The 22,323-nt window shown below is 35.6% G+C and overlaps 1 protein-coding gene across 1 annotated transcript; it reads left to right on the forward strand.

Annotated features, from left to right (window-relative positions):
* Positions 1–289: 289 nt before the first annotated feature.
* LOC148307457 (ubiquitin-protein ligase E3C) lies at positions 290–21,805 on the forward strand. The gene is made up of 18 exons (XM_088263402.1): positions 290–723; positions 3,693–3,896; positions 4,724–4,846; positions 4,947–5,079; positions 5,175–5,328; positions 9,090–9,301; positions 10,517–10,904; positions 11,779–12,047; positions 12,960–13,104; positions 13,714–13,807; positions 14,665–14,872; positions 15,641–15,755; positions 15,860–15,978; positions 16,627–16,871; positions 17,310–17,528; positions 19,170–19,425; positions 20,574–20,704; positions 21,259–21,805. The coding sequence occupies exons 1-18, from the start codon at positions 598–600 to the stop codon at positions 21,424–21,426; spliced, it is 3,309 nt and encodes a 1,102-aa protein (XP_088119528.1). The 5' UTR covers positions 290–597; the 3' UTR covers positions 21,427–21,805.
* The last annotated feature ends 518 nt before the right edge of the window (positions 21,806–22,323 follow it).

Here is a 22,323-nt window from a genome sequence, read left to right on the forward strand (position 1 = left end):
ATGACGTCATAAACCAACAACCTTATCAGCATTATCGAGAAGCATTTGATTTTCCCGGGTAGTGTGTACAGCACACAAAAATAAATCAACCATTATTTGTAAAACTTTGTCACATTTTATTTGTGTAAATCGATTTAGAATTTCAAAAACTTTTTTTATTTATCTCCGTACAATGTATTTAAAAATATATAATTGTGTTAAAATATTTTTTTAAATAATTAAAATTATAAATTGGAGTAGGTAAGCAAAATAAATATTTTGTTTCTTGGTAATGGCAATATTTGACCTTGTATAATGACGTTTCTTAAATTGTTGCGATGACATTATGAAATTTGCGTTATAGAAGTACGAAATGAGAATATTCGTAATAGAAATATACGAATTTAAAAAGTAGTTTTCATATCAATTGTGCGTCGTGATTGCTGAACCTTATTTTAATAATCGTACTTGTAAAAAATATTTTCTAGTAACAGTCTGTATTATGTGATGAAACTGTTTATATTTTAGTAAAATTGTTTTTATCCATAGTCCGTAGTAGATGTGAGACATAACCTGTGACTTTTGTTTCGAGTGGAGCATTCGAACACCCTATTTAAGATGTATTCTTTCGAGGGAGATTTTCGCAGAAAGCCACAGCAAAACTTGGCTGGTGCTAGCTCTCGACAAAACATGAGCAGAGATGCTTTACTATTGAAAGCTCAGCAGGAAAGACTAAAGAGAGAAGTACGTTCAAATTACAATTTATAACTTAAATCTTCTTTTAGACGACGCGTCCCAAATACAATGTTTTTGTATGCTTTAATTCAACAAATAAGAAATAATATTCATAAATAACAAATGTGTAATAAATCTGCAAGAGAATTGTTCATGGGTATATTGGCTCAAATTTATATTGTACTATTTAGGATTTTAACTACAATTAATATAACCTTGGTTAGTAGTTTCATTTTGATATAATAAAAGACAGTGTTACATATCGCTCACTCCTTTCAAGAAAGTCATAAATAAAAAATCGACAATTTTCAGTTGTACATGTTTTCGGAATGCCCAGAAAATGTACTATACCCCAGCAAAAGAGGCATATTTTTAACTTAATATTTACCCGCTACGGGGCAGAAAGTGTTGTTTTTTCATTTTTAAGAAAAGGTATTGTTTAATTATTTTTTTAAATATACTAAATATTTTTCAAATGGAGAAAAAACCTTCAGGTTTTACTTAAAAGATCTGTTGCACAGTAAAAAGTTCAATAAGTGGAATGATATTTATTTTTAATACAATGTATTATATTTTTAAACTTTAAAAACGTTCTCCTGAAATATAGATTTTTTTGCAACATTTTGAGTGTGTCCAAATACTTGTTCACAAAATCTGGATTATCTCCAATTACAGGAGTTATTTTCATATTATTTTTTGATATCTCATCAAAGATGAAGAAGAATATGGATATCCATATTCTTCTTCATCTTTGATGAGATATCAAAAAATAATATGAAAATAACTCCTGTAATTGGAGATAATCCAGATTTTGTGAACAAGTATTTGGACACATTCAAAATGTTGTAAATAAATTATCTGGTCAAATTATAAGCTTAATAATAAAAATGAAAATGGTATTTTCTGGCGTTTCTCATGTGTGTGATTATAATCCAGGATTCGGATCTCACATACTAATATAAGAGTTTCTGCTTAATAAAAAGCTTCTTTACATCTCACCAATAGATGTCTCTAGTGAAGTTCTAGTGATTCATGAACAAGGTTTCTAAATTGGTTCATATATATAGAACTTCCAAGAATTTGAGTAGTGTGGTTGTCAATAATGGGTAGAATTGGTGAATGTTACACGTGTGTAAAGTGATCACTTAAACCAGCCTATGACGGTCGTAAGCCCCGTAAATGCCCAGACTTCCATATTCTTCTTCATCTTTGATGAGATATCAAAAAATAATAGATTTTTTTGATTTATGACGTTCTTGAAAGGAGTGAGCGATATAATAAACTGCACATTTGATCTTGTCACGGTATTCTTTAATTATGGTATCAATTTTTTATTCATAGAAATTTAAACAAGCTTGATTTTCTTAGCCACCGTGAGTTACAGATACTTTTTTTGGTTTTCATTTCTTTCTATCCTAATTTGATGGTACAGGAGTAATAAATACTTTTTTTAATATCAACTATTTAAACCAACTTCAAACTCATTTAGCGGCTCGGTAGGATATAAATTCCGAATAATAATCATGCTTTCATTTTTCACATTACCCAATTTTAGTATTACAGCATCCTGAAGACAGGCTCTGTAATGACTAACTAACTAACTAACCATCACGCCGCTTCCCCGCAGGGGTAGGCAGAGAGAATAGAGCGCCACACCGCTCTGTCCTTGCAAACATTCTTCGCCTCTTCCACGTTCATGCATCTCCTCATACATACCCGCCCATTGTTACGACTCCTAGCCTGACCACTTTCAAGTATTTGGCATACCTGATCGTGCCATGTTTTTCTCGGTCTTCCTCTGCTTCTTTTCCCTGTAACATTCGCCTCATAAATTTGTTTTACCGTTCTTTCCTCACTCATTCGTTCTACATGTCCAAACCATCTCAACACACCTTTCTTAATTTTATCGATAATGCTTATCTCAGCTTTGCATTCCTTCCTTATTTCACTATTCGTACATCTATCATACATCGTTTTGTCGCACATTCTTCTGAGAGATCGCATTTCGACTAATGACAAGAGGAAATAATACATAATAATAATAAATTTGGATAATTTATATAGCGCCATTTTCGTAAAATACTACCTCAAGAGCGCTTGAGCTGATCTGAGATTTATAATACAAATTTCAAAAAAATTTCGGATTTCACATACTTCACATATATAAAGGATTTTGTCAAATTCTTTTTGTATCTATTAAAATTTAATAAATCATTAGTTCATTCGCAAAATTGACTTATCAAATATCGTTTTACTAAGTTGGCGACATATTTCATTGTTACTTGTGCATAACGTTGTGTCGATATATTTGCAATGAAAACAAACTTTTTTTATTTTAATTCATGTTTTACTTAGTAAATACCACTATTTCTTAAAATCTACTGTGACACGTGTTTCGATGCATTCCGCATCATTTTCAAACACCGTATGTCACATACGGTGTTTGAAAATGATGCGGAATGCATCGAAACACGTGTCACAGTAGATTTTAAGAAATAGTGGTATTTACTAAGTAAAACATGAATTAAAATGGATACATTTTACCACAAAGTGACTGCGGAATCAATTAATGAAACTTTTTTTATGCTTAACGATATCACTTACTTCTGGTACTTCTGCTATTTGGAATGTAAAAATATTCACACAGGCTCCGTGACGTATATGGGTAGACTCTCGACTTCAAAACTGGGGTGTTGCGGGTTCAATTCCCGCCAATTGCGAAGTAAATTCGAGAAAGATTTATTTTCAATTGGGCAGGTTGTTTATGATATATTTTCACATCTACTTTCCCTATCCTTACTATCCAACCTGTAGATAAGCCTCTCAAAGTAAACATTTTGCGGGTTATTCCTTTAAAAACTAAAAAAAATCCTTTCATTTTCTCAATGTCATCCTTTCAATTTCTTAATAGATTTCTTTATACTGTATTGTGTAATAAAAATGTGTGGTTAAAACTTACTCTATTTTTGAAATTTTAGGAACAGCGAAAACGTTTAAACAGCACCATAAAAATTCAAGCGTATGTTAGAAGTTTTATGATCAGAACAAGAGCTAAACATTACGAGAGAACACAATTTGATACATTTCTGCAACAAACCAGTATTCCCAATGAACTGCAATTAATCGTTTTGATACGAAGACTTTTATTTTTTTATGATCAACCTAAAGACTCATCTAGACTGGTAAGAAAATGTTACGCAATATTTTTTTCCATCTTTTAGTTTCAGTATCTTTTGACTGACATTACATTTATTAATTTCTCCCTCCTTTAACCTAGCCGGATTTAACAGGATGATTGAAACCCCCCATATATGAATTTCAATTCGATAACTTTTTATAATAATAAAATCTACTTACTCCATTTTTTGTGATCTTGAAATAATATTTATGAAAATTTTATTTTTTTTCATTTTTATAATTTCAAATTGTTAAATGTTTCACAATATTGTTTTTGATAAAAAGCACAATCAGTCGGTGCTGTGAAATCTACGTACTTATATATCAGCATGTTAATTTTTCGTCCGCTAGCGACATGTTATTTCTTTCACTCTAATAAATATGGTACTACCATAACGAGAGAGCGAGACGACTAAACTACTCGGCTTTCGTTTGATCTAGTGTCCCGCTATTCTAGTGCCCGCTACTCAGACTCAGTTATCGTATGATGCCGCATTGGCACGAACATGTTGTCTATGGAGGTTGGATACCTCGGATGTGCATCATTATAACTTCTAAATATATGTATCACTTTCTAGTTATTTACTTTTGACAGGCGCTGTGGCGTAGTTGGGTAGACGCTCGACTGCGAAACTATCGTTGCGGATTCGATTCCCGCCAATTGCAAAATAAATTCAACAAATATTTATTTTCAATCGGTCTGGGCTTTTGTGGTATATTTTTCACATCTACCTTCCCTATCCTTACTATCCTACCTGCAGACAAGCTTCTAATATAGAAGCTTTGCGGGTTATTCCTTTAAAAAATAAAATAAAACTTATTTACTTTCTAGATATATATATCACAACAGCTTTTAAAACAATGGACCAAAGTATTACAAAGCACCGGTTCTTACCTTCAAATACGAAGACTCTTGGCCTTACATTTAAAATTACTTAATTTGCAAAAAAGCCAGGTTAGTTTACTTTTCTTCATTTCATTCTACCGGTATTTATTCTTGGTAGTAAGTACTACCGATACGTAATTCATAATTATTAATTTACCTTTTCTTTTAGGGGCGTGATTCATTAGCTGTACCTCTCAGAATGTTAGAAGTTTTTACTAGTTTAGATTCTGCAAAATCAATTATGAACGAAGAAGTTGCCAACATAGAAATTTCAGGAACATTTTTGTACCTTATCAAAAGAGGCGAGTAGCTCTATTTTTTTATTTTTTAATATCTATTGAAATATAATAAATTTTTCATATTTATAATATCTCAACTTATTCCTTGTTTGTTTCAGGTTACTTTAAAGAAATACGATTACTTCTTGAGAGTAGAACTCCATCATTATACGGTCCCTCAGCGAACCCTCCTACTCCTCTCGCAGCTTCCTTGTTTGATCTTTTAAAAAGACCTTTTTCTTTTGTAGACGAATCACATATACCTGAATACAGGTAAATGTTCCAATTTTTATTTGATTATAATAATTGACTATACAGAGAATGAGCCTAATATTATCAAGATGGCATTGTACCCTGTCTGTGTAACTAGGGTTGGTATCTCACTTAAGATGGGAAAAGTCTGCATCTTGAACCTTCCTCTCTTGGTGATATGTATTTAATACAACTCGACTTAAGAAATATCAATTTAAATACCGATATGTATAAAGTATAATAGATACGGGCTCAGAATTGTTGTATTCCTCTGTAATATAATTACGTATTACATAAAAGAATTATTATATAAAGTAATTCATTTGCAGCGACAGAAATGAATAGTTTGTTGAAATTCGAGGATAAAATCACCGATACACAAATGTTTTTCAGTGTGTGCGTGCGTGCCATGCTGTGCGTATACACCAGTGGCGTGCCCAGAGCTTACCAGTAAGGCAAGCCCATTATTTTTCAAAATAAAATCTTCTTCTCCGTCTTATTCATCATTGCTGAGGGTTGTGACCCTTGCAGAAGCAATGACTCTTCTCCAGTTATCCCTTGACTGCGCTGCACGTAGCGCATCAACCATTGAAGTGCCTGCTGCTGCCTTAATTTGATCGGTCCATCGTGTGGGGATCTTCCTCACCCTCTCTTTCCCTCTAGGCTACCGATCACAACTAGTCGTTCCAGGCTATCTTCGTTGCCACGCACAACGTGTCTAAAGAACTGAAGAATCCGTCGGGTACAGATATTGGTCAGAGTCAAGCCATCCAAGCGTAGCCAGAATAAAATAGCGACTATGTAATTTTTTCCACATGAATTTTATTTGACCAGCAACCGGGTTTCGTCGTAACCGACATCATCGGACTGGTGGTGTCAGTTATGACGAAACCCGACTGCTGGTCAAAAAAAATTCAAGTGGAAAAAATTTCATAGTTGTTATTTTATTCTATAAAATGCAGTTCAACCAAGAAATGTCAGTACAAAACTTTATTTAAAAAAAAAAACAAATAAAGATAAACAATGTATTGTAATGAGTGTAAAAAATGCAAAGATGTAATTTTTTGTACGGAATAGCCATCACATTGAAATAAAGAAAATGTTGACTGCAGTAAAATACGTTTCTAATAGATTTATATTATCCACTGGCACTTCGTGATGGAATTGCATTTTAATATATTATTAGATTAAAACCAATATTTTTAGCTTTTCCACTTTATTTTTATTTGACCAGCGACCGGGTTTCGTTGTTACCGACATCATCAGTACATCGACATCGACGTACCAGTCTGATAATAAAATGTCGGTAACCCGGTCGCTGGTCAAATAAAAATAAAATGGAAAAGCTAAAAATATTGGTTTTAATCTAATAATATATTTCAATACGTTTCTAATCCAACGAGTTTTGTATATCGACTGATTAAACTTCCTTTTATGTAATTTATCAGTAGTGATATTTTTAAATCAGGAGTAGGTCTTTGAGACCTTGAGATGTAATCATTTCTTTTTTTAATAAAATTCAATGCGCTCACCTTTCCATTATAAATTAATTCCTTCAACCACTTTTATAAATAAAACAAATAAATAAATAAAACAGCACAAACGACATCGGCCGTATCCGAATTCATTATGACGTTCAAACAAAAATGTGCTTACGAAAAACGTAGTGAAGAACGAAAATAATGCGAAAACTTATTCAAATCTTAATAACTCCTACAATTACCGTATTTAATTATGGATTATCTATTATATTTTATATTTATGAACTCTACAAAGGCATAAAACTAGTTGATAAGCATCTGACAGATGAGTAACAGATAACAATAATGAAATACGTTCGTTACAAATATTGCGAATTGTAGCTAATTTGTTGTAGCTATGTTCACGCTACCGAAGCTGGCTTCCAAACTCGATACAAAATGCCATATAGGTACCTACATTGTACGGTTTAAAGTTATGTTTTTAAACCAAATCAACTATGCGTTTTGCTGGAAGCAGAAGCCCAAATTGAAGCCAATGAGAGCGAGCGAGATGGCTAATCTTGTATCGCCTGCACCTGCAACAGACAGGGCGAAAGCCGAATGTTTACACTCGGCTATCTCGGGTGGTACGAAAAAGCGCGCGATAATTTAAAAACAGGCATACATTTATTATGTATTTTTAATCATTGTTGGAGTTGTTAGGCAACCTGGGCTTTTGGGCTTCTAGGGTAGGTCCGCCACTGGTATACACGCATGTCATAGCGTGTTTAGTTGCGCCGGTAGCGTACAGATCATCTTACGCGGCAGTCGTGACACTATGCTAGCTATTGCGGCTACTTGCGATGATTTTTTTTCTCATTTTCTTACCAGAGCTAACATTATAAAATTGTTACATTTCAACTTCAACTATTGTCAATAAAAGCAACATTTAGAAATATTCACCTTTTTTCCCTTTTTAAATCACATTTTCAATATGGTGTACAAAATACATATCACTGTTGCATGCGGAAGTTTTTTAGTTCCGTAAGGGAAAAGTTAAGCTTAAATATCATATGTCACACTCTTCAGCGAACTCTCTAACACTCATGTGGCAATTTTCAAGTACTAGTGTTTTGATTTTGTCAATGTTATCTGCTATCGTAGAGGTCGATGGCCGACCGGAGCAAGTCGAATCTTTGACGATTTCAAGGCCCGCTTTGAACTTCTTATACCACTCGTAAGCCTGTGTTTTGGACAAACACGAATCACTAAAAGCAAATTATTGATGCTTTTTAATCGATTATTTTAAGTCCAAATTTCTGGTTACTGTATGCTACGAGCGCTTGTGCACTGCACGGAATTTTACTGTCAAGCAGTCTGGTTAGCATGAAAAAACAGATTATGACTTGTGCACTTGTGCGTCTTTCTCCGGATTGGTGCGCTCGATCGGTACGTGATTACAGTGCGCGTGAACTTGATATTGTATTTTTTTTAATAGTTTTAAAAAAAATACTTACCTTGTTGGGGCATGGGTACGCAATACGAAGGTCAGGAACATTGACTCTTTGTGCGCAATGGCTGAAGTTCACAACCGCTGTGTGTCCTGTCTGTGTCTAAAGATTTCAATTATCCCGTTAGACAAACAATTCCAGTTGGTATAATGATTAGACAGCTAATGAAAATGACATATTACCTTTGGAGTTAGTATGTTTGTGCATTTTCTGTGGAAAGTGTCGTTTGCAAGGCGCTTGCAAAGGCGGTTCATCATTCTCCTAATGACCGAAAGTTCTGAACTGCAATGTGTGGGCTAATGTTGTAGGTACGACGGGCCTATTTGGGCCACCAACTTGGAATTATAATAAATAAAGTAAATTTCTAAAATAAATATAGTATATTTTACATAAATAAGTCCTTAAATTTAAAAAAAACTTTTGAATGTAGTTGTATAAAGAAAGAAATCGTGCTTAACTATGCATTTGGAAAATAACTTAGAAATGGTTTTCAAATCTACAGAGTAAACAATACATATGATGCTCGACAAATTTTTTTTTCTTCACTTTTTTGTTTTCGATATCCTGTATGATTTTGAAAAAAAATCTTCACATTGAAAATAAATAAAAATAAAAATATCCCACAACCAAATAAGGCGTGAACGATCAAGCTAAACTGTCGTTGCTTTTATTTTAAAAAACCGGACTGCCGGACAGTAAAATTCCGTGTAGTGCACAAGCGCCCTATGCATGCCTCTACACGACAAAGCAAGTTTAGCTTTCTTGTATTATTTATAATGTACATACTAAATATTGTTTGTTCTTCTTTCAGCCATAGTGTAATGTTTGAATTTGCGTCCAGTATATTGTGCGTGCAGACAAGTGAAGTGATACGCATGTTCATACTGCCAGCTCTCTGCGGCCAGTCCAGCTTTCCGTACGCCTCGTTACTCTGGTGTTTAGGGAATCCCACTTCTCTAGATACTTTATCGTACTCATCGTGGCTCTTATATTCTGTACTACTTCTTCAACCGCCAAATTTTGGTAAATATACCCATAATGTATTGATTTAATTATAATTTTTTAATTATAATTATTTGACTATAATTTAATGCTGGGAACAGAATGAATGGTGCACTGAAATCAGTTAGGGCAAATAAAAACCTATCAGCGAAAGCTAAACTGACAGTACACAACGAAGTCCTGGTCCCAACACTAATGTATGAAAGCAAAGCAAGGAGTTGGGAAAAGAAGGATGAAAATAGACTGAATGCAGCCGAAATACGATCCCCCAGACGAATGTGCGTCAAAACGATGTATGATAGATGTTCGAATTGTGAAATAAGGAATAAATACAGGCTGAAATAGGCATTATCGATAAAATTAAGAAAAGTGTTTTGAGATGGTTTTGACATGTGGAAGGAATGAGCGAGGAAAGAACGATAAAACAAATGTATGAGGCGAATGTCATTGGAAATGGGTGCTTATAAGCATCTCCCGCTCTCTACCAACAATATGTAAAAAACGCTATTAAGCCTTTCCTGCAAACAATATGTTAATATGGCTTTAACCTTTTAAACGCGTTAACTTTGTTCCTAAGAGACGCTCGTGCGCGGCTGTATTTCGCCGTTTTTTAAATTATTACTTTTATCATGTATTTAGTTATGAAACGATTTATTTTCCTAAATAAAAACGTTCAATGGGATTCATTGTGCCTTTTTGGTACTCTATAATACACATTATTCTTGAAATATATCGTAATATAAACAAATTAGATCGTAACATAAATAAATCAAAGCACGCATCATGTGTCACTCTTACCCACTGGCGATGCGTAGCGTCGAGAGTGAGACAGATATAGGGCATGATTATGGCGCGGACTAATTACCGACCGCAAGAAAAGTCAGGGATCTGTTGTTTTATTTATCCTTGTGATATTACAAATTATTAGTCAGATATTTCAACAGATGTCATAAGGCCGAGGATTGACGTATTATTTTATCCAAAGTTCCACACCATGAAAAAATCCCTCCAAGTTGAACTGAGGTTCGAAACTTGGAGCAAAGTGAAAACACAAACGCTTATGTCAGCCGCGTATGGGGCATGTCTTGTAAAAACACAAACGGTTATGCGAGCCGCGTGGATCCGGTTAATACATAATTATTGCGTGTCCAAATACTTGTTCTTAAATCTGGATTATCTTCAATTATAGGAGCTATTTTTTTTTTTCAATAACATAATTATTTTGATTTTTTTCAGTGCAAACAATTTGTGGAGAACAAAAAAATAGATTAAATATTTCAAATATATATTCCAATACTCAAATATTAAACTACCTGGCTGTGATGTCCCGCCTGACCTCCACGCTGTGCTGCAGGCGCCGCGTGCCCAGCAACGAGCTCTACTCCCACAGCCGCACCAGCTGCGAGGGGGAGTCCGACAGCGACAACGAAGAGGACCACTCCGCGCAGAGTGAGAATGAAGTCAACGCCCGGTGCATCGAGATGCTGAACAGCAGCGACAGCGGAGTTCTGGCCATTTGCTCGCAGAGCGGCCAGAACGAATGGAACCACGAGGTTCTCGAACACATATCTGGGATATGTCACAACTTGCTGTTGAGCCATAAGCTAGCGTTCCATAAATATAAGTGAGTGGCTTTTTTTATTGTTATTACGCCTTCCAAGCCTTTTGCTTAACCAACAAAAAAAAATTATTAAAAAAGAATAACCCGCAAATCCTCTGCTGTTAGGCTTGTCTGCAGGTAGGATAGTAAAGATAGGGGAGGTAAATATGAAAAATACGTCACAAATATCCAGATCAATTGAAAAATAATATTTCTTGAATTTGTTTTGCAATATGCGGGAATCAAACTCGCGACGCTAGTTTCGTAGCTGAGCATCTATCCAACTACGCCACGGTGCCTGTCAAATAATATAATATGACCTTCAAAGCTCTATATGTTGTTATCATATCCCCACAATACTGAGTGAGTATGAGAATGGAAGTATTCCATTCTCATACTGCGAATGATGCATACGGCTTCTCACAGGATTGATGCAGTGTCAACTTGATTATTTATTCCGTGAAGGCAAAGTCAATATTAGAGTTTTTATTTATTTAAACAACCTGGAAATTGAACCCGCACCCCGTACATAGTAGCCAAATGTGTGCACCATTGGGTGTGGATAAGGGTTGGAAGAAGAGAAGAAGAACTATCGAGTTAACATCCCATCACTCTGATGCGGTATCCTATGCGGCATTGGGTGCAGATAGGGGTCAGAAGAATTACATTGAAAGCTGAACCACCGCATTCCCAGATCTGATACAGAAGCATCTAGGCTTCCTGACAGACCTTCTCTTGCGAAGCAATTTTTATTAAATTTTTTTATGAACTAATTTGCAAAATTTATAGAAAATGTGAAAAAATTGTCGGTCAATACAAAATTAGGGGTCGGTAGAAGAGGCAAAGTGTTAAATCCTATATTTCTTTGGATTAATTCAATCATTTATGTCTGGGGCAGACTCCTGTTCACGCTGGCCTTCAAGCCGTCCTTCCTGCGCGCGCTTTGGTCCTGGGCCAGCAGCCTGGAGCCGTCGGCGGGGCCCGGCGTGCCCTCGGTGGGGGGGCCCGTGCGCGGCAGCACCCTGCTGGCCATGCTGGCACAGGGGATGGGCTCCCGCAGCGCGCGCCTGCTGCCACCGCTGGCCACCTTCTGCTCCCTCTACTCGCTGCTCCTGACCACGCTGCACGACGAGGAGTTTGGCGAGAGTGACACGGCGCCGGTGACTGGTAATCCATCACATCAAACTAATTTTATGTATAATAGATATAAATAATAATATAGGAATCCCTCGTTTTCAAAATATAATACAACAATCATTCGGGGATTTATTATTTGAAGTTTTGCGTGTTTACGTATGATAACGTGAAACACGTAGGAAAAAGCTAGGTCGTTGGTAGGAGCATTGAAGTGGGAGATGTTGCCAGTGCTATTTCATTTTATTTTTACATATTTGACTTTAATTATTATATTTAAAATATAATTGTATAAAATACTTTGATTATGATATTAATAAAAATAATTTATTTATTTGATCAATCTATTTATTTGGCACATCATTTGATTGCTAAAAATCACTGAAATATATATTTTTTAATAAAAATCTCCACGGCTTGTACGCATTGTGTGAACTGACAATATTTAATATATTTTCTATATTGCTTTTACTGTAGGCATCAATTTTGTGGGATGCTATTCTATGATTATATTTTTAATAATAGTGTAAATTGTTATCAAAAAGTGCAACGGCAACAACTCAGCACTATTTTATAATAAAAAACTGCCTAAAAGAGAACACCATGAATACACGTACTTCAAAAATAAATAATATAACAAGCTAAATACAGTGAGATTTTAACTGATAAATTCAATATCCTTGATATAATAGGCCAAGAGGGTATCCATTTAAGCTGAAAATCCTAAATCATATTAAATTGGGATCATGTTCTCTTTGCAAATAATTTATATTTACGTACATTTCGTTATAATATATTTTTATATTTTGTTATCACCAGGTCCTAAGTAAAGGCCTCTTTGCAACTATATTTTATTAAAAAAATTATGTGACCAACAGAAAATTCCGATTAGATATTATTTTCCATTACTTCAAAGTCTACTATATTTGTATATTTTGTCCCCAGGTGAATCTAGTGCCTCTGTCAGCTTAGTTCAAGCTTTTTCTTTCTCTGAACTTAGTCCACTCTGTGTGTTACTAAGGCAAGTCTGTACTGGCCTCATAGAACTAGCTTTCCCGGAACAACGTCTAAATGTAGGACAGGATTACAGGTAAATTTTATTACCATTTAGTACTTACAATTACCAAGTAAAAATGTCAATGTTAAATCTTCTAAAGTTGTTCAACGATCGCTTTAAAAATTTTACTCAATGCTGCAGTTGAATATGTGCATGATAGGTGTTTTTACCTGTATATCCGCCCGTGTCCGCACTGTCCGCCTCCGTGGTGTAATGGTCAGCGTGTTTAGCTGCCGTGCTGGAGGTCTCGGGTTCGATTCCCAGGGGGGGTGAAAATAAATATTGGTGATTTTACACTGTAATATTTATTTAATATTACCCTGGACTGGTTTCTGAAGCGCAAGAGTGATCACCTTGCCTTCATGCAAGTAATGATCAAGGTAACACTGCGTCAATTCGATGCAGTGCCCTATGCACCATTGGGTGCGGATAAGGGTTATAAGTAAGTAAGATTTTCATGTCAAAAACATGATATTTTTGAAAAACATTTTTTTTCAATGCACACGGAGCGCATCTGTTGAATGTAACAGCAACACATGCAATACTAAATATTGCCGTGACAAATATGTTTGTTGACAACTTAAATACGTGGTTAAAAGTATAAAAACTTGGTGTTATAAGTTTTAAAAAATATTTTTTCAGAAGTGCTGTGTTTTCTTCATCCTCTGACAATCATGAGAAGAGTCTAAATGATCGCTACCCAAATCAAACATCAATATGGGCACATTTGTTTAAGGTAACTTATTCGATAAATTTTTATAAAAATGATAAATTGTGTACCTTTTTATCGCCCAATTCCAACTAACTTCCTAACCGGCAAAATTGACATGGGATAAAGATTGCACTTGAGCCCCCTCCACTTGTCTTCGGCTGTCAAACATCGCCCATAAGCACCACAAACAAAATATTAAGTCAATTTGTATCCGGCACTTCATGTCCACATAAGTCATCATAACGGCAGATGCCGTGGTGTAATTGAGTAGACGCTCGACTGTGAAACTGGCGTCGCGAGTTCGATTCCCATCTAATGCAAAATAAATTCAAGAAAGATTTATTTTCAATTGGTCTGGGTGTTTTTGATGTATTTTTCACATTTACCTTCCCTGTCCTTACTATCCTACCTACTGACAAACCTCTAAAATTAGAGACTTTGCGGGTTATTCCTATAAATAAAAAAACATCAATGTTCAAGCGAAAACTAGTATACCAAACATGGAGAGTTTTTTAGGCCACAAAACCTTAAACACACTTAGGACGGGAAAGTTATTTCTAACCGTTTGGTCGATTGATGCTTAAAGGCGAAAGGGGTATTTTACCTTCTGCGCCGGCCTCATTTCAAAGTAAGAAAAGAAGGAATTATTTTATAATTTTATATGAATATTATTTACCAATCTCTTTGTTAAAGTCTAAACTATATGTACACAATTATAAAATCCTGTCGCCAGCTGTCCGCAGTCGTAAAAAAAACACCCGTTCGAAATGTGTTAATAGTCTTTATCAACTTCTGTCACGCTTCCAGTGTTGTAAGTCCTTAGCTCTTTTAGTTTTCCGTGAATTGTTTTAGTATCTATAAAATAAATGTGCATTGAGCAGGTTGCGGTCAAGCTGTTGCGGCAGTTGCACACTCGCGACCAGCGGCTGCACTTCACGAGCGGGGAGCGGGAGTGGTGCGGGGGCGGCGGCGGGGGGCTATCCCTGCCGCTGCTGGCGGAGCGCCCCCATCACCTGCTGCGCCGCCACCAGCGCCTTCGCCACTATCGGCCCTTCGCGGCCTTCACCGCCCTCACCAGAGAAGACTGCGGTATGTCTCCGTGTTTTTCTTTAGCCAAAAAAAATGTCCGCCTCCGTAGTGTAGGTCAGCACGCTCGGCTACTGTACTGGAGATCCCGGGCTCGATTCCTAGGGGGGGGTCAAATAAATATAAGAGATTTTTTTACTCTTATAATTATTCAATATTACCCTGGACTGGTACCTGAAGTGGAAGGCTGATCACCTTTCCTTCATGTGCTAGATCAAGATAATGCTGCGTTTATATGATGCAGCGCCGTATCGGGTGGGAATGAGGGTTTGAAAATTGTCAACCCATCAACCAAACTTTTTTACTTCAGCACCCCATGCTAAAATATTTTGTTAATTCAGGAAATGTCCTCTCATAGACAGGAGAAAGGAACACAAAAAATTTTGCCTCTTCCCAGCCCTTCATTCTGTCTCCTGGGGCCTCTTGTTGCCTCTAGTATATATTTAAAGATGATTTATAGCAGGATTTTTTTTAATAAGATCAGACAATATCTCCTATAGATGTGGAACCGGTAACCTATACCAAAACTTGATTTAAACCAAACCAATCTCAACTCTTGTCCCTTCCAAATAAAAAATTCCTAGATCGGTGTACCCCAAAGAGTATTAATTAATTGAAAACGATAATTAAATATTTCAACTATATAGTTTTACAGTATGTACATATATATGTACATACTTCAATATTTACATGTTACATATCAAAGATTTTTATCATTCTGACTATTAAATGTAATCATTATTTGAATTTTATTTTTCTTCAAATTTTTAGAAGAGGGACCTCCACTGACCACCAAAGAAATCAGAACTCTCACAATTCTAAAGGAAATTCCATTTGTAGTTCCATTCTCACAGAGAGTGCTTATTTTCCAAGGACTACTCATGAGGTAACAAAACTTCTCTCATCTGTTTAATGTAAAACTTACTTCATTAGATAAAGCTTAATAATTTTTATTAAAATATTAAATTTAAATTTTTGTGTCGATTTCAGAGACAAACAAGAACACCAAGGCGATTTGGTTAGCTTTTTGCAAGGTCCCAATATCCACGTGATGATCAGAAGATCCCACATATATGAAGATGCTTTTGATAAACTAAGCCCACAAAATGGTACAAATTTCGTATATTGTTGTATCTTATTGAATTTAAAATTATTTAAATTCCTTGATAATGTTGAAGGAACTGATAATTAGACATCTAGCTTTGAAGTTAAACATTCTAATATTTTTAACAATTCACACATCCATTTAGACTTTAGACTATGAAGAGAAAATCGAATTAAAAAAAAAATATATCAAAACGAAAAATGTTATTAACCCATTGTTGTCAGGTGGTTTTTTCATCAACCCCTACCCTAATTAGTACACTAATTAGGGTCGTATACTAATCACAAGTAATCGTAAACTCAATTTCTATCTCTAAAATGTTTTTTGGAGGGCTGATCACCTTTCCTTCATGTGTTAATGATTAAAATAACACTGCATTTATATGATGCAGTGCCCTATGGACCATTAAGAAGAAGAAGAAAATGTTTTTTGGCATCTTGCGCTCTGCCCAAAAGTAAGCAAATACATAGAACGCTTGTGTCTCCCGCTCTCTACCAACATATGTAAAAGATTTTTTTTAATGTGTTAAAATACTACATACAACCTAAACCGGTGGTGTACTAATGGACAAATACTTGTATTTGATAAAACATTCATGTCAATTAATTGATGGAAAATAGATTTTGACGAAAATTATTTGGTTTGGTCTCAGAGCCGGATTTGCGGCTGAAGATGCGCGTCCAGCTGATGAACGAGGCCGGTTTGGAAGAGGCGGGGGTGGATGGCGGCGGGGTGTTCAGGGAGTTCCTCTCGGAGCTGCTCCGGACGGCCTGCGACCCCAACAGGGGCTTCTTCCGCCTCACCAGAGACAACACCCTGTACCCCAACCCCGCCGTACACCTCCTGGTGGAGACCTTCCAGCAACACTATTACTTCTTTGGGAGGATGCTCGGGAAGGTACTTACTAACTCAATTTATTATACTGCAAAATATAGTTTATAAACCCATTGTACAATTTATTTATTAAGCATATTAAATAGAAGCAGTGTTAATGAAATTTCTTGTGGTGCGGGAAATCTAAAAATTGGAATCAGAGAACATCGCCGTGGGCTTACCAGTAATTATTTTTCAGCATTTGCGAATCACATAATAAAAACTAACCACTCATTTGATTCTAAGTTAGCAGTGAAGTTACTCGGCTGTCCAAACTCAAAACACAGTAAAGTACTTTTTTTTTTCAAAAAAACGTACTGCAAAAAAAAATTCTCACTGTGTTTTAAGTTTGGACAGCCGTACTTAGGTGTATGATTTTAGTTCTATGATTTTAAAATACATGTGAGTTTACATAGGATGTGAGTTCTATTGAACAGTTAATACTTATTATGGGAATGCCAGGCTCTGTACGAGGGTCTGCTGGTGGAGCTGCCCCTGGCGGAGTTCTTCCTGCAGGCGCTGGTGGGCGAGGGGGGCGGCGAGGCGGACATCCACCGCCTGGCCGCGCTGGATGAGCGCCTGCACCGCTCCCTGCTGCAGCTGCGCGCGCTGCCCGCCCCCGCCGTGCCCGACCTCGGCCTGGACTTCACCGTCATGAGCGACGAGCTCGGGGAGCAGAGGGTAAGCGCACAACTTGCATATTCTTGGTATTCCAATCAGCACTCCAAGGAACGGGACCCCAAACCCTGGCACGTCAGGGGTGTATGGACATGTCCACTTTTTGCATATACTGCATATACTAGCACATCCAGGGGTGTATGGACATGTCCACTTTTTGCATATACTGCATATACTGGCACGTCCAGGGGTGTATGGACATTTCCACTTTTTGCAATAGGGTATTATCATTCGGGAGGAATATCTTACTTAACATTGCAATTGACGGGAATCAAACCCGCGACGCCAGTTTCGCAGCCGAGCATCTACCCAATTATGCCACGGCGCCTGTCAAATTTAAGTATGGGATTTTTTATATTATTTTTTGACATCTCAACAAAGATGAAAAATTTGACTTGATCAAAAACCCTTTGATCGGCTGCTACATCAGCAATGGGTAAGTTGAACATAGATCAAGAAGAATATACAAACCTGGGCATTTACGGGGCTTACGGCCGTCATAGGCTGGTTTAAGTGATCACTTTACACACGTGTAACATTCGCCAATTCTACCCATGATTGACAACCATACTACTCAAATTCTTGGATGTTCCATAAACATAATCCAATTTCGAAACATTGTATAAAAATCACTAGAATTTTCACAAGAGACATCTATTGGTGAGATGAAGAAGCTTTTTTTTATTGAGCAGAAACTCTTATAATTGTTTGTGAGGTCCGAATTCTGGATTATAATCATACATGAGAAATGCTAAGAAATATCCTTTTCATTTTATTATTTTAGCTTTTAATTTGACTAGATAATGTATTATCAACATTTTGAGTGCGTCCAGTAAAGAAATAATGCATTGCCAAAAAATTTCTTTACTGATTTGTAGTAGATATCACTTGAAAGTATCTTTATAATATCACTCACTCCTTTCAAGAACGTCATAAATCAAAAAATTTTATTTTTCAGTAGAATGTTTTTAAAGTTTAAAAATATAATACAATGTATTAAAAATAAATATCAAGCCACTTCTTGAACTTTTTACTGTGCAACAGATCTTTTTAGGTAAAAACTGAAGGTTTTTTCTCCATTTAAAAAATATTTGGTATATTTAAAAAAATAATTAAGCAATACCTTTTCTTCAAAATGCAAAAACAACACTTTCTGCCCTGTAACGGGTAAATATTAAGTTAAGAATATGCCTCTTTTGCTAGGATATAGTACATTTTCTGGGCATTCCGAAAACATGCACAACTGAAAATTTACGATTTTTGATTTATGACGTTCTTGAAAGGAGTGAGCGATATGTATTCAGGTATACCGTGGTCAGAAAAATGACCTTATTTTCACAAATTCCATTAGGTGTTTTATATCGCTGATCAGGTAATCAATATTGTATAATGGTTAAATAATTTTATTTATTTATTTATATAAACCCCCATATAACGTTGACGTTTACGCAAATTACTTTTATTTATGTAAACCCCCATATAACGTTGACGTTTACGCAAATTACTTTTATTTATGTAAACCCCCATATAACGTTGACGTTTACGCAAATTACTTTTATTTATGTAAACCCCTATATATGTACTACTTACTGACGAAGGTGGAGATGTCAAAAAATAAAACCTAATAAATTTTTTCACCATTAGGTGGAAGAGCTAAAGCCGGGCGGCAGTAACATAGCCGTGACGGCGGAGAATCGCATCGAGTACATCCACCTGGTGGCGGAGTGGAAGCTGTCCCGGCAGGTGCGGCTGCAGACGGCGGCGGCGCGGCGCGGGCTGGCCACCGTGGTGCCGCTGCCGTGGCTGCGGCTCTTCGGCCCGCAGGAGCTGCGCCTGTTGGTCTCCGGCGCCGAGAGCGGCGTGGACGTGGTCGACCTCAAGCACCACACCAACTACGGAGGTATACATGGCTTGGATATTCAATAAACCCCTTCTTAATTCATTAATCACTTCGCATTATTTTTTGACATCTCATCAAAGATGAAGAAGAATATGGAAGTCTGAGCATTTACGGGGCTGACGATCGTCATAGGCTGGTTTAAGTGATCACTTTGCATATGTGTAACATTCACCAAATCTACCCATTATTGACAACCACACTACTCAAATTCTTGGAAGTTCTATATAAATATATGAACCAATTTTGAAACATAGTAGCTCAATAAAAAGCTTCTTTTCATCTCACCAATAGATGTCTCTAGTGAAGTTCTAGTGATTCAAGAACAATGTTTCAAAATTGGTTCATATATACATATATAGAACTTCCAAGGATTTGATTAGTGTGGTTGTCAATAATGGGTAGAATTGGTGAATGTTACATGTGTGTAAAGTGATCACTTAAACCAGTCTATGACGGTCGTCAGCCCCGTAAATGCCCAGACTTCCATATTCTTCATCTTTGATGAGATATCAAAAAATAATATGAAAAATAACTCCTATAATTGGATATAATCCAGATTTGTGAACAAGTATTTGAACACACTCAAAATGTTGTACATGACACACTCAAAATGTTTGATGCTTTGTACGAAGGGCTTGAGTCAAATAAACTTAACAATTACATTACAACAACTTATCAGTAGAGCTGAAACTTATTTGAAAAAATCTCCTGTGAGAGTTTTGGGTTTGCTGTTTCAGAATAGGATCATTCAAAGTTTAATTGTTTATCCTATGATTTATGATGTTTTTGTCAACAACAAAATAATCACAAGAAATGGATATGATTTCTTAATAATTTAATAAAAAAAAGTATTACCTTTAACCAGGGCTTTGTTTCATGTAACGCGGTGGAAAGGTGTTCCGGCACCTTTTTTCGCGGATATATTTTTTTTAATTTTCATAATCAATTAGATGAAACCATGTTTGTGCTTTCGTAATTACAATCTACATTTATATATGTTATTCTTCAAAATGAAATAATATGGTATTGTAAAAAATTGTGAGTTCTGGGACCTTTTCCAGGAGTTTACAAAAGTTCTGGGACCTTTTTTGTTGAAAAAAAAATGCCCTGCCTTGAAATCTTCAAAAATAAATATATTTTTTGTTCAGGTGGATATACTATAGAGCATCCAACGATCCAATTCTTCTGGAATGTTGTGGAAAACTTCACTGACCTCCAGAAGAGACAACTACTGAAATTTGTTACAAGCTGTTCTAGACCTCCCCTTCTCGGCTTCAAGGTAATACTTCATTTTCCAATCCGTTTTTGTGTATAATATTAATTGTGTATTTAGTAATGAGTACTAACCCATTTCTAGCAAAATATTATCATAAGAGTTAATACATATGTATTTTACTATATATGTAGGAGGAAGTGTTATTTTTATATGTAGCAGGTGTGTTTTAAATAGATTTTTGAAATATAGATGTCAAGAAAGTTTTGTTAAGAGTGAAAATAAGGATGTGTGACTATTAACAGCGCTGTGCCACTAATGAAGAATGTAAAAAAAACTTAACCTTAAGAATAAAACAAATTAATTTTTTTTTAAAAATTGGACATAATTGAGTTGGAATTTATAATTTCTAATAATAAGCATGAAGTGGAAACGGGCGACCTCAGTTTGGTTATTTATGTTATGTAACGCAAACTAGTCCAAACACGCAAGCAGCGCTAAGGTTGGCGCGAAATGATACATGCGTCATCTGTGAACTTTGCTCGTTCAAAAGCATTAAGTGGCTAAAATAATTAATGTCAAAAATTTCCTGTAATTTTTTCCATTTATTTTATTTACAGGATTTGGATCCACCGTTCTGCATCCAACACGCTGGATCCTCTGAACGTCTTCCATCGGCCTCCACATGCATGAACCTTCTTAAACTACCCGAGTTCCACTCTGAAGTCATGCTCAAAGAAAAACTCCTCTATGCCATTAATGCGGGAGCGGGCTTTGAATTAAGTTAAGTCGGCTTACTTCAAATCAATAATTAAATGTGTGATAAATCATTTCTAGAATATACTATGAGCGTACTGCGAAAACTGACCAAGTTTTTAAAAAATAGTCATTGTGATTGAATACATCATTAATTCTGAATCGTGGTTTTAAAAGTTGAGAAATAAGTTAAAATGTCGGAACAATACTGTAATTGGATTGACTTACTTTTGCAGTATGCTTACTATATTCTCCCCTGATAGGAAAATTACTGAAATACAAATGCAGTTGTAATGCATTTTTTCTGCAACATGATGAAACGATATAATGTGTACGCATAATAATATAAAGTTTTACCTTTATTTTAATTTTATTTGTATAAAATAAATCTTTAAAAACAATGCAAAAAAACAATTATTTTCCTGAAATCATCTTTATTTAAACAAGTATCTTTGTTGTATACCTACACGTGAATTATTGGCATTATATTGGCCCCAATATAATGCTGCCTCAAATATTTATACTGAGACCATTTTAGACCAAAATACAAAAAAATACAAATATTTTAAATTTACATGTACAAATCACAATCGTGAAATGTAACGGTGACATATTTTTTCATTTATCTTTATTTATTTCATCATTTTCATATTCATTATCCATGTCTGTATAAGCACTCCTAAGGTAGTGTTTTACGAAAATACCGCTATATTAATTATCCAAAATTATTATTAGATATATTCTTAAAATCTCTTTTTTGTTGCTTGCATTGTCTATACCTACTACCCCTAATTATTTACATAATTTTCCATTTGAATGTTATGTCTATTTTTATTCATCTTAATTTTAAACTATTAACTTTTTATTGACTTAGTTCCCTTGGTTTTTACGAATTTCACTAATAGAATATTTGCCTGTTTTTCTATGTA

This window comes from Brachycentrus maculatus, unplaced genomic scaffold, assembly GCF_059751285.1.
Source record: "Brachycentrus maculatus isolate JH-2025_06_01 unplaced genomic scaffold, ASM5975128v1 h1tg000199l, whole genome shotgun sequence".
In the NCBI taxonomy this organism is placed as follows: Eukaryota; Metazoa; Arthropoda; class Insecta; order Trichoptera; family Brachycentridae; genus Brachycentrus; species Brachycentrus maculatus.